Raw genomic sequence first — 17,395 nt, forward strand, 5'->3', positions numbered from 1 at the left:
GTCTTTTCGGAGAGATTTGCATAAGTAGCCAAATCCTGCCTATGGGAGTAGGTGCTGCTGCTCAAAGGTGCCTCTGCAGCTTAAGTTTTTTAGTCACTTGAGTGCGAGAGACAATAGCTTTAAAGTTGTTCCTTGTCTCAGTGGTATATAGACAAAGGATTATCCAAAAGTTGATGTGTCTAATGAAAGACTCCTCTAAGTCATCCTGTGTGCAGCTTGTTAAAGCTGGACACTAACACATAATTTCAACTGAATTAAACTTTAAATAGACTGGAACTTCAGCTAAATGACTTTTAACTTGATAACTGTTCTTTGAATTTAAAATTTGAGATATTAGCAGATTGGAATTTAAGAGGTGAATTGCTTTGAACTCTAGTGCTCCAGAGCTCATGCTACTCAAATAATGTATTTCAAATGGCTGATGCAAGAATTGAGAACTGGAACAGTGGTCAAAACAAATAAAGTATTTCATTAGTTGATAAGGTAAATGCTATTAGATGATCTATGTATCTTAAAAACCACTTTCTTTTATGATACTTGAATTTCACTGTGATGGTTTCATTATGCATCGCCACTAATGTTACAAAAGTGGACTGTTGAAAGTTGCTTCACAGGAAGTGATTGGGTGTTGCAAGATTTTACATCAAACTGCTTTAAGAATATTTCTTAAATAAAGTTTCTTTGCTGTTTCCTACAGAAAAATGCATGTTAAACTAAGTCCATTCTGTACCTGTGTGACAAGAAGCTATTGTATTGTCTGCTGAAATGCTTGGTGAAAACGGGCTACCGAAGCAGATTTCTTCTGGAATTATTTCATGTAACAATTGATAATGTTTAAACAACTTTTATGATTTGGAGCAAAACTGCTCTTACTCAGTATTAAGAATTTGAAGAGTCTTCATGCTGTTCTTTTCAATTTTCCACAGCTCTTTCCTAATAATATGTGCCAAATAATCTGTAACACTGCTAGCACTGATCTGCAGAACCACACTTTTTTGTGGTGTTGATGTAAGCTTACTGAATTTGTCTGTGAACCTTAAGGGTTCATTGGTATGTTAGGGTGCTGTTGAGGTGCTTTGGAACATCTGAGAAGCCCTTTCAGTATAAACTTAGTAATAGCTAATCACTGTACTATAACTAATAAAAATGGATTTAGATGCATAGAGAGGCTAGAAATTGGAGTGCAAAGCAAATTGAGTTATGATTAGGCAGTGTTACTGCTCTCAAGTTTACTTGCATATGAAAGCAAGTCTTGTCCACTCGATATACATACAGAGAGTGAGAGAATAAGTCTCAGAACTTTTTGATGACATGTGAGCAGTGACTAGAGCTGTAGCTTTTCCTATCCTCATCTCTTGGATTTGGGTGTATTTGGGCATCAAGTGCAGGGCTCCTGCTAGAGGCTTGAACAGAGCTTTTCTTAATTGAAGTTGAATCAAATGTGATGTAATTGGTTGTGGGGCATTCTGCTTGGTCTATTTTTGCCTAATTAGCAGCTGCAGCATCTTCTCCATAGCTATACAAATTCATTTGCCTGATCTGCTTCTTGTACTGTCATAGCTTATGATCAGATGCAAGCTGATAAATCCTCCTAGGCTACCAGCTGGCCAACAGCATCCAGCTTTTGGGCATTAGATAACAATGTGGTACATCTTTAAAGAAAAATCTTTCATACATGATTCGCATGAATTTCTTCACTTGCAGGTTACTCTAATAGGACACATTAGAGTCAGCTACGTATTAATCAAAACTACATCCTAGCATGCAGGTTAACACCATCATCGTGGACTCTTCAGCTTGTTGTAATATTTTTTGGCAATTAACAGAGAAAACAATTAAGATTTAAAATTAATTTTTAAATTAGTTACTTTGATGTTATAGGATGTTGAAGTTTTTTGTGTATTAATATGGGTTGCTTTATCCTTTTTGTCACTCTTCAGAAAATGGCCATAGACAGTGCTTTTCTCAGAGTCTCCTGTGATGGGAAGAGAAGAGCAGTTTTAGTTCTGCTGGAGACGAGACTGTCACTTGTGGTCAGAGGACATCAGTTCAGGGTCTTCCAGCATCAGTGGTTGTCCTCAGTGAAAATGAAGTACTGTGATATGGTGCTTTAAATGGTAGATTTACTGTAGCTGAAACTGATTGTTTCCAGAGCACAGATCTGAGTTGTTCCTGGAACCAAGGCCTTAAATTTCAGGTAATTAGGTGCTTATACCTGGACTTAGCATAGACACAGTGGTTCAGCTGAACAGTCCCCTAACTCAGCAGGGCAATAGCTAGGAATTTTTTGTTTGACTCTTTACCTTTATAAAGCAATGCAGTCAGTGGTAACTATTTCCCTTTGCTAGGTATATGACACCTGAGGGTCTTGTTGACCTGGAAGTGTCTGAGTTATTGTTCATCTGAGCCTGTCACTCATAATGTTTTGCAGGGCAATATATTGTTACATGTGCTCATCATGCACCATTATGTCGATAAAGCTGACTTACACAATCAGATGTCTGTCTTTGGCACACAGCAGATCTTTATATAGGCATGAAGAGTTTGTGTGTGCATTGTACTACTGTACTATTGTGTAGATACATGTGTACATGTAAGGTGTGTCAGCCGAGCAGGAATTATATATAGAATGCCTGTGCAAGTTTCGAGTCCTGTGGGTAGATGTTAATTTCTCAGCTACAGTGCATTGATAATCAGACAGAAGAGCTGCTCTCAGTCTCCTTATCCCTTCTTTAGGAAGGTGGCAGATATTATGCAATTTCCCGCTCTGTTCAGAGAACTAAATGCGGATACTATGGGAAGCTTGACTTGGGATGAAATGGGCTGGAGCAAGGCTAAAACTGTCTGGACGTGAAAATGTATTAAGACTTAGGTCTGCCTGAAGATATAATCCTACTTATAATACAAGAGTACTGCATGGGCTAGCTTAGTGTTGAAATGGTTTTTCTTGAGGTTTGCACAAATGAATTAATGGGAACACACAAAAGCTTGCTCTTCCCAAACTATGAGGCGAAAGCCTCATTGAAAACTGGGGATTTTTAACTTGAGTATGTTCTTACCCTATGTGATATCAGTTGTGGATGCTACAAACTCTATTTCCATGGAAATGGATTTAATTTTAGGTGATTTTAAAGGCTTCCTCTTGATGATGGACTATATGGACATACCAAGGAAAATGCAAGTCTTAAAGACAACAGTTGTTCTAAGAAGTTAATGGTTTAAGGAAATAAAATAATGCAAGGTTGTTTTGGTATGGGAAACGTCCATTTTATACCTTGTCACTCTTGCCAGCTGAATGCAAACTAAAAATATTATAGGAAATTAAGAAATTTGTTCTGTATCCTCAATACAATGAGTAGGGTTGTTTTAGGTATTTCAGTATAGCTGTTATGTAACTGAATATGTGTTTATTCTTTCCCTAGATTGTACATGCCTTTTGGTTTTGGGGAACAGAACGCGCCATGGGACAACCTCAAAGATCTCTCCAGACGGAGTCTCTTACTTGGGTGATGTGTCTGCTCTCCTGACTGTCTTAATACCCAAAGGATTTATTTTCCTTTTGGAAATATTTTAAGTTGAAATCTTGTTCCTTACTGGAAATCGTCTACACTAAAGACTGCATGCATCATGGGTGACATGGCAAACAACTCGGTTGCATATAGTGGTGTAAAAAATGCTGTAAAAGAAGCTAATCATGGAGATTTTGGAGTTACTCTTACAGAGCTCCGTTCTCTTATGGAACTTCGAGCTGCAGATGCACTGCATAAAATACAGGAATGCTATGGAGATGTACATGGCATCTGCACAAAGTTGAAAACTTCACCAAATGAAGGTAAGCCAATTTTAACACTATTATTGAGGAAACTCCATTTAGGAAAAACCTTAGTCAGCAAACTACTTGTTTTAATATAACCAAGTTTAGTTACCATAAGAAAATATTACTTCTTATTCCTCTAAGGCAGAGGTATTCCACAGTAATAAATGAGAGTTTTTTTCGATTGGTCTAAATGCATGTGAGATGCTGTATTAGTGGTGAAGTTGCACTTTGGAACAAAGTTCATTGGTGTAGGCATCCACGTATGAAGTAGCAATGCAACATAGCGATGTTCATCTTACTGTGAAAGCATAAATTTTGTGAATAGCTCGTATGACCTATAGTTCACAATTCAGATCATGCTGTTATAGAGGCCAAGGTTTTAATAGTCTAATGCAGGACTTATTAATACTTTGGTGTTGCCACCTAGTTCTTGCATTCCCTATTGCAACAATTTTTAAAACTGGTGGCATCTGTTTTCTATTTGTGCTACACTGAGTTCTTAATAGCAGGATCTAGTTTTTAAATCTATAGTATTTCTGTAACTTTCATTTGAGCTGTCCGAAATAACTATCAATACAGCTTTAAGCATTAACATGTACTGTCACTCTTAGTTGAAGGCTTACAAAGTGATTACACAATCTTATTCTCTAGAAATAAGCATCTTTAAAGTCTTTGCCGTGTTTGACTGAAGTAGCCTTCTGTTGTGTGGCTACCTGATGCTTTTGCTCTCTAGAGTTACTACTCCAAGACAGACTGTACAAATGTGAATAAATTAATAAATATATCAAGTCTCCTTCCTGAGAACCTTCCAGAAGTTTTCCTTAAGGACCTGACCATCTCTTACTACTTTCTTCCAAGTTCTAAGTGTCAACTTGTGAAAAATGCAAGTCACACTTCATAAAATATTTAAACTGTAATATCTACAGTAAACTGTAGATAGATAAAAGTACTTAAAAGTAACTGGAACTTATTGTGAAGTCCTGCTGTTGGGAGCGATTGAGAATTACCAAAATCAAGATGTCAGCAGATTGTGGTGTCTCTGCATTTAAGCACTCACATAGCTTTTAACCAATGTATTGTCATGTTGGTGGCAATAAAATACCTGCTGTCTTAATCCTGGAGAGCCATTGCTTTCTGTTCTTCACAAATGCTATGGAAAGATTTGTCTCCTTGGACCAAGAACAGCCTACTAATGCCGTAAGGTACCTCTGGGTACATTTGCATTTAGCATGTTTTGTCTTGATCTGCTTCTGAAACCAGATTTCCAGACTCCTGAAATTATATCAGTACATGAACTGGGTTTCTCTTACCAAACTGAAAGTAGCCAGCTGACATGGCTGACCTACCAGTGAATGGGAGTAGACCAATTTCAGGATGAGGAAGTTTGTAAAATATAAGATAAGGAGTGCAAAATTCTGTTCCTTGGCATCGGTGGAGTTGTGAAGTATGTGTGTGAAGCACTGCAGTGTACAAGCAGCGTAACACGTTAGATAGGACCAGTAGTCTCCTGTTACCCTGTCGACCTGCTGCATAATACTGAAAGGCGGTTTCTTTTCTCAGTGGAAAGGGATATAGTTTTCTATAATCAGGATTTTAACCGAGAGTTGAATCCTGTTTTACAGTGATCTGCAAGGTTTAAGATTCATTATTACTAGGCGGGCATACAATTTTAGATAGTCATGATGCACTAAGCACTAAATACCTTGTAAACTGCAGGTTTCACTTTGTCTCTTAATGTAACTAACAAGTTGACACATGGGAATGATGAGTCTCAGCGTACTAAAACTAGAAAGGGTTAGATGACCTTTCCTGCAGATTGATTGGGCAGTACCAAGGACTGCGTGATCAAGGCCTTTCCCTTTCAAAAGGATTTGACATTTAGATGTACGCTGCAATCAGTTAAATACAACAACTGACTTGATAAAAGGGCACCATCTTTTTAAGTGTGAGAGAAGTTCATAAACACACCGAGGCCTCAGCAGTTGAATATGTTAATTAGCTCCGAAAAGGTTAAGTAAGATGAGTTAGAGCAGTGTCCTCTACAGAGGTGTCATTTTGACTCTGAATCACTGCATGAATCTTTGGAGAACCAGCCTCTCTGTCAGGTAAGCTGCTATAAATTTCTCAGGGAGAGTACTGGAGAGATCTTGTAAAGGTAGAACTAGGTCTCCACTTTGTCAAATTCAAGTTGTAAGTATAGAAAGGGAGACATTTCTAATGGAAAAAAATCTAGGCAAGATCTGTGCAGAAAACTGCTATGTGTTATATTAGTGTTACACTAGAACTGTGTTACACTAGTTCTAACTCTTTGTAATCTTCAAGGCCCTGTGACACTTCTTCCTACTTAGATGCTTTCCTTATGATATGAAACACTGACCACTATGCAATTACTAGTGGCTTCATAGGAAAAATACAGGTAGTTCTGATGTGCTACACAGTGGATGAGTTCATCTTGTTGCTATGAAGTTGTTGACAATGTGAGGCAATATCTGTTTTCAGACAAAATTTGGGTCAGACCAATCTGATTTGAAATGAGAAATGGGAGCAGTCCTTTACCAGTATTACTTAAAAAAAGGACACTGAGCAGACTTTACTGCTTACATGTATACTAATGTGCAAAGTGAATGTTTGACATATCTTTAATGGCAAAAGCCCGTCTTATATTCTGGACAGATAAACCACCATCAGTATTTCCACAGGTCTACATAGTTTTGATTGTCTAGTAACTTCTAGATTTCTAATAAAAATTGTATATAAATATTGTATATTAACTAGTCCCTTGCCTACACCATCTATAACGCTGCTGATGCTTTTGAGAAAGCACGCAGGATCACCCTTGAGGAGAAAAGGCAACGCAGAAAGAATTGTGTCTTGCAGAATATACCATCTAAGGAGTCTTTCTGTTGTGCCTTTTGCAACCGGACATGCCTGTCTCGTATTGGCCTTTTCAGCCACCAACGCGCTTGTAACAAACGTGGGTAGAGCCCTTCCCAAATCTTCGTTCGCGAAGCCCAGCCATGAGTCCCTTGCCTAATATTTTTCACACTTGACATCAAATAGCATAAATTGCCGTAGTTAAGACACATAATGAACAATATAATGGCAGTAGTTTTGACCTCAGGACTGTAGAGCGTTAATTGTGAAATTGCCAACTGTGTGTTAAATGCAGCAAGTTCATTAATGGTGCATGGTGTATTATGGTGTATACTAAAATTACAAATGATTTTTGTCTTTGCTAGACTTACTAATATTTGCTAAGTGGTTCTGATAGTAGCCTAGACGTTATATGGCCTTGTTGAGAAATGCTTTTCATTCTTCATAGACCAGTGCTGTATTTCCAATGTTCTACACTGTGGTACCCTGCAAAGGGAGGAGGAAAGTGATGCTGCTGACACTATGTAAATAATCTTCCAAACTTTGCCATGTTAAAAGGAATAGAGAAGTGATATCTATTGCAAAATCACAATATGGCCCAGCCTTTTGGAATGGCCAAACTGTCCTGAGTTTCTGTAACATATAGCTTGATTTTGAAAATAGTCTTGTGGTGCTCTTTGAGCTGAAAGTATGCACCTTAAAGCTTGAATTGCAAGAAGTGTAGTGTTATGGCTGATGAGGACAATTGCTCCTTTGTATTAAACCTTCAAAGGCATGAATGCAGGGTGAATCGAAGAGTGTTAGAATAAATCTAATGTATTATACACACAAAGAGTATGATTAATACATTTCACTTTTGAAAAGATCTGCCCATAATATTTTGCTTTTCAGTTAAGTGATTACATAGCAGTTGTTAGCTTTTAAAAGTGAGTTTTGCAATTCAGTAGTCTTATCAAGGTGTCTTCACAGAATCACAGAATATACCAAGTTAAAAGGGACCCACAAGGATCTTTGAATCCCGCTCCTTGAAATATCTTGTGATGTCATGAAATATCGTGTGATGATTCTAGTAAATGTCCATTACAGATGTTAAGTACACCACTTATTGTTGAGAGCAAGTTGCAGTGGCTACTGTTCTTATTGACTACCTAGTACATTTGCAATGCCTGTATCAATAAGCAGTTGGGTTAACTATTAAAAAAATTGTTTCTAAGAGAATAGTTGCCTTTAAGCAGGTACTGATAATCTTGGGGGCAATATGGTTGAAGTATTGAGATCTTTGGTCTGAAAAGCATGGCTGGATGTTTGACCATTTTGCTTTGAAAAATATGCCAGTGGCTTCATTCTGAATGGTGAGCGAGACAACTGTTACAGAAGTAAACAGGAGGGGTACTTACAGAAGACCTTGAGTGCATGACCTTGCACTGAATATTCTTGGTATTCCTTTATTTTTAAGGTCTTGGCATGCAGTACCCTTTAGTGAAAGACCCTTACTCTTGCCTGCTAGTGTCTCTTAAGGTTGGTACAAGAATTGAGATAGAAGAGGACTCAAAGAAGTATGCTATATAAGAAAGAGGATAGGTACAGAACTGAGGTGACAGACCCTGCACAGTGCTAAATATAGTGCTCTCTGTGTGAGAGAAGATAGAAAGTGAAGCTTCAGAAGAGCAAAAAACTACTGTCCAGGTGAGAGTAGCATCATAAAATAGTTGCCTCTTTCCACATGATGCCTGGAGAGCTTCAACAACTGTTAATAGTATTTTATATAATAAATAATACACTAATATAATAGTATATTATTATAATATGTGATTATAAATGTTACATTAATTTTAGGATCCTAGGATGCTGTCTCCTAATACAGAATCCCTGTAGTGGGAAACAGTACTACCTTCACAGGCTGTGGTCTTGCTAAAGCTTTATGGTGCTACTCAGTCTCAATAGTTGTAACTACTAATGATCTTGTCTTGCAAACTTTTTTACTTTGAACAAAGGTATGAGTGTTACTATTACTCTGTTACTGTGTCATATTAAGTGACATACTAAGCAGGTAGACCATCAACTTTGTTTTGGCAAGGTGAGAATTATAAAATATAGCTGTTTTTCTAAAGTGACTGACTTAAAGGTAATACATACATAATTATATTTGAGATATGGCTTTTTGGTATTGTTACTGAAATATGGAGTGGGACTTGATTCCATGAATGGGAACCATCAGTCACTTCTAGTGGGAGGGAGAAATGCATAAAGTGTCAACTAACTTTGTCTTATTGTTAAATAGGTTTAAGTGGAAATCCAGCAGATATAGAAAGGAGAGAAGCAGTTTTTGGGAAGAACTTTATACCTCCTAAAAAGCCAAAAACATTTCTTCAGTTAGTATGGGAAGCACTACAGGATGTTACATTAATTATATTAGAAATTGCAGCCGTAGTATCCTTGGGCCTTTCTTTTTACCAGCCTCCAGGAGGAAATGAATCATGTAAGTAAACTTTTTTTTAAAAGTAGGTATCTACTTTATTATACTACTGACTTTCCTGGTCCAATGTGCCTGTACTGTAAATCTGATGGGAGACAGTAAGTCAGTGGAAAAGCAGCTTATTGTTCCTTATTTGAGAGCATACTGCTAAAACTCTAGCTTGCCTTAAAAGGGCTACATGAGATTTCCCTGGTCATGATCTGATATCATTCTGACCAGAATAATGCCAGAGGTAAATTGCAAGCAGCAGGAGCAAGGACTTTTCTTAAATCCAGCAATGTTTCTGTGCAAGTGGGTTTTTTTTAGCTTTGCCTCAAATATTTAAGGAATTTATAATTTGCAGTCATGGGCTTTCTCTGAGGAGTCAGCAAGTCTTAAATTTTCCTTGATTTGCAATATGACACTGGTAACTTTCTAATTTAAGAAATGAAGATATATTTATGCTTCTAAACAGAAAATAAAGGGATCAGGCCTTCATTGAACTGAATTTTTGCAATGATATCTGACTTGTTAAGACAAAGATAAAGTGGGATATGTTAAGAAAGCAGAAGGTGATTAACTAGTCTGGCATTCTTATGCATCACTTAACAAGATAATAAGGACAGGTAACTTTCTATATTGACTTCTCTTGTGTTCAGATAAGCAGGGTGGTTTAAATTCCTCAAGTTGCTCTAGCTTTCAGGTTCTTTAGCTTCTTTATGTGTTACCCTTATGGAAAATAAAGGTAAAATCGTGAAGAAGGCTAGCACAGAAAATGTTTAGCAACTATTAGTAGTTTCTTTGTTTTGGCAATTTTTTTTTTTATTGTTGAAATAACTATCCATTTGGACTTTGTTAAATCTAAAACCTCTTTTCTGCAGTATGTGGATCAGTAAATGTTGGTGAAGAAGAGGAGGAATCTGAAGCAGGTTGGATTGAAGGAGCAGCAATCCTCCTATCTGTAGTTTGTGTGGTATTAGTAACAGCTTTCAATGACTGGAGCAAGGAGAAACAATTTCGGGGATTGCAGAGCCGTATTGAACAAGAACAGAAATTCACAGTCATCAGAGGTGGTCAAGTCATCCAAATACCAGTAGCTGACATAATTGTTGGAGATATTGCACAAGTGAAATATGGTAAACATATTTTTAAAGTTGAACTTTCTTTTAGTTTTAAAAAAGGAACAGCAGTCAACATACCCAGTGATCTTTTGTAGGTGACCTTTTGCCAGCTGATGGTGTACTCATTCAAGGAAATGACCTCAAAATTGATGAAAGCTCACTGACTGGAGAATCTGATCATGTTAAGAAATCGCTGGACAGAGATCCTATGCTGCTATCAGGTGTGTAGCATATGACAATGCTTGAAGAAAGTGGCTTTTTTCTAGGGTAAACTAGTTTTTTAAAATGTTGAGGTTAAAATCTAGCGAACTGTACCTTGTTGACTCCTAAAAGTATCCCAACCCAGTGTTACTGCTACAAAACTGTCAGAGGGAACAGACTCTTAAAACTGACAAACATTTTGTGTAGCTGCTAATGATTTTCCTTTTCAGATAGCTTTGGCGATTAAAGCTTTAGAGGAGCACAGTGGTGTATATACACATTTTCATTTTGTTAATGTGAAGTTTGAATACTTATTTCCTTAAAGTACTTATGTGGTCTGCCATATAACTGCTGAAGTCATGGTGGAAAACCTGATTTAATCTTTCAGGTACACATGTGATGGAAGGCTCTGGAAGAATGGTGGTAACTGCTGTAGGTGTTAACTCTCAGACTGGAATCATCTTCACCTTACTTGGGGCTGGAGGAGATGAAGAGGAGAAGGAGAAGGAAAAAGAGAAGAAGGACAAGAAAAGTAGGCATCATAATCTCAAATTCCTTGGGAAGGAGGGGTGAACTCTTGAATGTTACTAGATAAAAACTATTTTTTTAGTTATCTGGAGCCAGAAATCATTTTTTAAAATTCATACTTTCCGTAGGTTTCACAGGAAAAAAGACCAACTCGAGTCCAGTACCTAAGAGTGCTACTTCGAACTCTTGTCACGTGGATTTTTAATTAAACTTCAAATCTCATTGATCAAATAGAGTTTGGAAAGTTTACAACTCCTAATCAGCCATGCTATTTATAAATAGTTAAACTGTCATCTTTTGTAACTTCAAAGTACATTCATGTTTAATGGCAAATATTTGTTTATGGCAAACAGGTTATTATATAATTCAACCTAGTAAGGATCTAGTTCTGCATTTGACAGATAGAAAATGCCCCTTTTAGGGCATTCTTCTGGGACACTTGAAGGGAAAAATGTATCTTTTATACTGCTGTGGATAGTTTAAGCATATATGAGACTGATTTTAATAAAAGATGAGCAGATGGCTTCTCCTGCTGCTCCTTTTCTTCCAGAGGTGAAGTTTTGAATGCTCAGAGGCAAATCCCTGGTGGCACTTTTCTTTAATCCTTATTTTCGGAGCGATGAGGGGCTTATAACTGAGTGTATTTTGGAGCCCTTCCGTGAAGAGTGGAGTGGGCTGTCTTCCTTATTATAAGCTTACTTATCTAAACTGTAGCCTTTACCCTTAGAATCAAAGCTTAGAAATGTTAAGCTTTTAAGTAATGTTTTGATAATAATGCTGACAAGGCATGTTCAGGACTGAGTTTCACCACGGTACAAATTTTTCAAGAAACTGCTATGAGGTCTACTGGATGGGACTGAGTCTGAGGGTTCTTGACAGCAGAACCAAAAACCATAAATATAAATCAAAATATACTTTTTCATCAAAGGAATATGAAACAATAATGGAAATTATACAGAAATGTGATTAAGAATCTCAAGGGTCTTCAAACTAAGGAGTCAATTGTTGAAGTGTGTGCTCTGTGCAAGAATTGGGATTGAACTCTTGTTATCTTGACCTAACACACAAATACTTTTCAAGTTTCTAGAAGGATCAGAATTGTAAAAAGTAGTAAATTTCTTCAGAAGGTAGGAAAATGGTTACAAGAAGAATTGTAAGTTCTAAATGAGTTTCAAGCATGATAGTGAAGACCTGCAACACTTCCAGGGATTAGTGTGAAACAGTTGCCCTCCTTTGCTCTTCCCCTTACAGAGGGGACAAAGCGAATGACGGTACTGGCTGCTATGTCTGATATGGAGAGGATTATAATTTTTATTAATATTCTGTCAGTGTTTATTATTCTATAAGCAGAAGTCTCTTTGACAAGTGGTGTTTTGGTGTATCCTAAGGCCTCAACGCTTGCAGGTTTTTTTTTTTTTGTTTCCCAAGATAGATAGCTTCCTCTTTCCCTTAAGTTAGGTGCATAATAAGATTCTCCTTGGTAAAATTCAGGTTAAACTAAATTAGCCTCTCTGTGAATGTTAAGGAGATTAAAGGGACTATATTTAGTTGGCTGTGTATGGCTTGGTGCAGAGTGAAAGCAAATGTACAAGGAGATAATGTATGAACAAGGAGCTACAAGTAACTCAAGTGTAGAACTTTGCTCTTGTAAGAGAGAGAGGGTACCTAGGAAGGAAAAAATACTAAATTAGGAAACAATGACAAGTTCTTTAGAAGTCTGAAGTGGCATCTTCTGGAGAAAATGAACATGCTATTTTTTTTTCCTCGGCAGTTGAGGGAATGCTTGGGGGGAAGTCTTAGTTATAGAAATCAGACTATGTGTCTACAGTAATAGTGTAATGGAGGTGTTCAAAGTCATGCCACACACACTTGATAACTTGATTTTCTTCTACCTGAGTACTCTTGTAAATTTCAGTCTACATAACCTAGGGCCAAAATTTGGTGAGTTATCAAAGCTACTGAAAATTTCTGGGTTTTGTTCTAAGTTCCTCAATTAGCCTTAAAAGTAAAGTTTGTCACTTGCCAAGCCCCCCAAACAACATAAGATGTGTTGGTCTTCCAGTTACCTTTAATGTTTCACTTGTTAAATTCTTTCATTATTTTGCCGTCCTTCTTTATGATCTCTTGTTGAACTCAGTTTCTGAACACAGGTAGGAGTGATATTTTATTATGAACTCAAGCTAGTCTTATAGTGGTGTATCATATTTGCTTACAGATTATGTTCATGTAAATAGGGTTAGCATAGATCAGTAATCCAGTGATATGCCTCTGTTAAACTTGGCTGTAGATTTATAAATATTTTATACTATGGTAGCTTCTGCAATGTTGTACAAAAAAAAGCACTGATTCTGGAAGTGAGATCCTGCAGTTCATTTGCAGTAGTAATCAGATACTGGTGGCAAGTGTTAGAAGAACAGAGCAAGATGGAGGCAACCAGAATCACTTTAATATAACAAATATATTTCATAGAAAAACGTGTCAACAATCTTTTGAAAGCTTTCCTCACAAGCAATAAGTGTCTGTGTCAGTAATTTGTGCAAACTTAACCATGGTAGATTAACATTGCAGCAGTTTTGTATGGGAAAAGTAAAGTCCAGAAAACTGATGTGAGCTGTTTCTCTGAGCTGACTTATGTTTTACTTTTTTTTTTAAATGCAGTTGCTTGTTTCAGCAGATTAATGTAGTCATTATATATAAACATAAACTTTAAAATGAATTCTGCGCAGCCAATTTAAAACACAACTTGTTCCTCTCTCTGACAGGTAAAAAGCAAGATGGAGCTGTTGAAAACCGTAACAAAGGTAAATGCAGGTTCTCTGATCCTTTCTTGCAAGTCTCTATTTTCTGAGTGTGTATGTAATGAATACAGACTTTCCTATAAAAATACATATTGAATCCTTAGATCCAGAGTGCTTATGCTAAGGATGGCATTAAGTTAAACTGCCCAAAACAAATGCTTAACTGAACTTTGGATTCCAGCACCTACACCCAATACACTTCTTTAAACATTCACATGTAGTATGGCCTGTCTGGATACAAGAATACACAATACTGGTGTTAAACTCTTTAAGTACCACTGATTTGGGGGACTCCTCAATGGCTAATTTTTTTCCTACCTTCTAGCTAAAGCTCAAGATGGTGCAGCCATGGAAATGCAACCACTGAAGAGTGAGGATGGTGGGGATGGAGATGAGAAAGACAAGAAGAAAGCAAACTTGCCAAAGAAAGAAAAGTCAGTTCTCCAAGGCAAACTCACAAAGCTTGCAGTTCAGATTGGCAAAGCAGGTATGATGTCTCAGTACCCTCCTTATGCTGATGCTATGTTGGAATTAAGTTTGAACATGCATAGTTTGTGAGGAGATAAAATAATCAAAGCACTCGGGGCTAGCTACTTACCTTAAGTGCAAAGTTCTAATGCATGGAAGTATTCTGTTCTGCCTGAGTATGCTTATGGCCTCTCAAACTGTGTCATGTGGATGGCTTTTATTTTTCCTTGATTTAAATAGATTCAGGCTTTCAAGTGCCAGCTTCCAGGAGAGAAAATTCCAGCTTCATAACATTAGACAACTGTTAGGAGTGATCTTTTTCGATAGGATATGGCAATTAGCAATGTATCTAGAGAATTATAGATTGAGTGAAATCTAGGAAATGTGGTAGGGTCAACTAGGTTATCTCTGGTACTTTCAGAGGCTTAGGAATTTCCACTTAACATACGCCTTGCTGATATGTAACTTTTTTTTTCTATGAGATAATATTCAGCTGTCTTGTCAAAATATTTGGTAGATTGTTGCTGCTTGAAAGTAGACTAAAAGAACAGTGAAGTTCAGTGTAAATTTTAGGCTATATTATCTAGTGTGTGGTAGTTTCATTCAAATATTTCAGGATTTATTTTTGTTCAGTAGAATTATTGAATGATTCAGGCCAGAAGCAACTTTTAGAACCTCAAGAAGGGCTGACTTCAGCATCTGTGTCATTAAACTGCTACAGTCTGTGGACGAAGCAATTAAACTTACAGCTGTAGCACTCCATAGTTATGTATAGCAATGTTAATTTTTCAGAGGAACTTGTACTAACAAATGGTGAATAAAGCTTCCATGGTATGTTTAGTATAAACTACTGTTCTTGTCAAATGTGTTTTTTTCATATATTTCAAAAGCTCTTGTTTTCCTTTATGTACCTTTTGACCCATTGTAATTACCATGTACCCTTAATACCCATATACTTCATGCATGGATTTTTCTATCCTGCTGCTTTGAGACAGTGCATGCACTGAAGCGCTCTTCTGAATCAATTAGCAGTACAATCGTTGAAGGCCTGCTGAATTTTTTCACTTCTTATTTCTGCTTAGTCAATTGACTTTATGTATCCTGCTCATAATTAGCTGTATGCTTTTCAATTAAATGGAAGAAAAAATGATTTTAGAAATTGCTAGGTGAAATGCATGAGGAAATACATGCTTTGGAAGTTGGAACATCCATGAGAACTACCTCAATGTTTTGACTTGACTGTTTAAAATCTTAGTTATAAACTAGCTTCTATAAAGGTAGAAGTATTTTGTACTTGACTTACCTACAGTCTGTCTTGCCAAATATTTGAGATAATTTCTGAAAAATTTTTATTCTCTTTTTAACAAGGTTTGTTGATGTCTGCAATCACAGTCATTATCCTTGTGTTATATTTTGTAATTGATACCTTCTGGGTTCAGAAGAGACCTTGGCTTGCTGAATGTACACCAATTTATATTCAGTATTTTGTGAAGTTCTTCATTATTGGAGTTACAGTCTTGGTGGTGGCAGTACCAGAAGGTCTTCCACTTGCAGTCACTATATCTCTGGCTTACTCTGTTAAGGTAAGTGGATAGAGGGGGAATAGATATTAAAGGTAGATCGGTGTATTCATCAGCTCTTAAATCTAAACTGACTTATGCTGCATCACACAGATATAATAGACTGGGAAGAAGCTTTTCTTGTTGCCATAAACTACAAAGAATTCTACTGCAGTACTTCTCATCTCTGAATACAGGCTAACTTGAACAGTGAGGATTGCCAGCCTATTGTCACCAACTAAAGATGAATGGGTTCAGTACATAGCATTGTACCATTTATTTACAATAAATAGATGTTTAAGAGTTTGCAAATAACATTCTTCTGTAAGCTTGAACTTCTACCTAGCTGAACTGTTAAGCAGCTGCTACAAAAGCTTCCAGATAGATTCTCCGTGAAGATGGAATATTGTAAAACACTTAGCTTTCTGTTTATTATACAGCATGTTTTTTAACTTAAGGTCTTTGTTTTCTTAATTTTCTTACTGTTTCAGCATGCTGAGACTATTTGAAAATCTAATTATAAAGACAATCAGTGCTTAGGGTATGTCCTAAAACTTAACTTATATCACTGACTAGTAGCGGCCTTGTTGTATCACTTGAACTTAATCTGCCTCTTGGAACTGAAAATACTATACAAGCCTGTTAAGTAAAGAATTTAAAGCAATATTTAACCTATGAAACTTGTGTAGTCCTCACTGTTTTAGTTGAAACGTTAGGCTCCTGGTTTGTATTTTGGTTTAAGTCTGAACCTAGTATCTCGGTAGTCTATTATCTGTGGTTCACATAAGTCTAACACAGCTTATTTGATCTTTCTTGTAAGCAGAAAGACTTTTTAAACATTGTATCTGGTAAAGCTCAAACTTTACCTCTCTTTCTAAATGTCATCATAAACTATTTGCTCGTAACAGTTGGAATAGTATCAGTAGTCTGTGTGACATGCAGATACGTGAGATTAAGACTGTCTTTATGTACTTTGTTCAAAATGAAGTTTACTGCGACCTAATAGACTTAAAGGAATCTGTAGTGAATGTGGCAGCTGCAAATTCTTCCTCTGAAAGATGCCAGATAACTTACTGAGTGTTTTCTGAAACTGCTGTGTAAGACTGGACTTCTTAAATGAGAATTTCTGAAGTGTGAAGTAATGGTTATGAATCGCTGCTAACTGCTTTTATTTCCTTAGAAAATGATGAAAGATAATAACTTGGTGAGACATCTGGATGCATGTGAAACAATGGGCAATGCAACAGCGATTTGCTCAGATAAAACAGGAACATTGACCATGAACAGAATGACAGTGGTCCAAGCCTACATCAATGAAAAACATTATAAAAAAATTCCAGAACCAGAAGCTATTCCAGAGAAAACCATGGCTTACCTTGTGACAGGAATTTCTGTTAATTGTGCTTATACTTCCAAAATACTGGTAAGTGGATTTCTTCATTCCAGTCAAGATAACTAAACTTCCTCAAAAGATGCAAATTGTCTGGGGGCCACGTGGTAGGCAGTTAAGTTGTGGCACAATGCAGCATAAGGTGTTTTGTACCTGCTGTAAATTTCTGAACTCTTCATTTGAG

At 36.8% G+C, this 17,395-nt stretch overlaps 1 protein-coding gene across 8 annotated transcripts in view; it reads left to right on the forward strand.

Moving 5' to 3' along the window:
• Nucleotides 1-17,395, forward strand: part of ATP2B1 (ATPase plasma membrane Ca2+ transporting 1) — a 62,462-nt gene that overhangs the window by 23,006 nt on the left and 22,061 nt on the right. For all 8 annotated transcript variants that reach the window (XM_027732946.2, XM_027732949.2, XM_027732943.2 and 5 more), the window contains exons 2-10: nucleotides 3,423-3,832; nucleotides 8,973-9,170; nucleotides 10,028-10,282; nucleotides 10,363-10,488; nucleotides 10,857-11,000; nucleotides 13,759-13,797; nucleotides 14,120-14,281; nucleotides 15,631-15,845; nucleotides 17,002-17,244. In XM_027732946.2, the coding sequence (XP_027588747.1) occupies nucleotides 3,628-3,832; nucleotides 8,973-9,170; nucleotides 10,028-10,282; nucleotides 10,363-10,488; nucleotides 10,857-11,000; nucleotides 13,759-13,797; nucleotides 14,120-14,281; nucleotides 15,631-15,845; nucleotides 17,002-17,244 (1,587 nt within the window). In that variant the 5' untranslated portion in view covers nucleotides 3,423-3,627. The remainder of the gene's footprint in view (nucleotides 1-3,422; nucleotides 3,833-8,972; nucleotides 9,171-10,027; nucleotides 10,283-10,362; nucleotides 10,489-10,856; nucleotides 11,001-13,758; nucleotides 13,798-14,119; nucleotides 14,282-15,630; nucleotides 15,846-17,001; nucleotides 17,245-17,395) is intronic.

The sequence above is a fragment of the Pipra filicauda genome, unplaced genomic scaffold (genome assembly GCF_003945595.2).
Source record: "Pipra filicauda isolate LSUMZ 115617 unplaced genomic scaffold, ASM394559v2 scaffold54_size4384275_pilon, whole genome shotgun sequence".
NCBI classification, from domain to species: Eukaryota; Metazoa; Chordata; class Aves; order Passeriformes; family Pipridae; genus Pipra; species Pipra filicauda.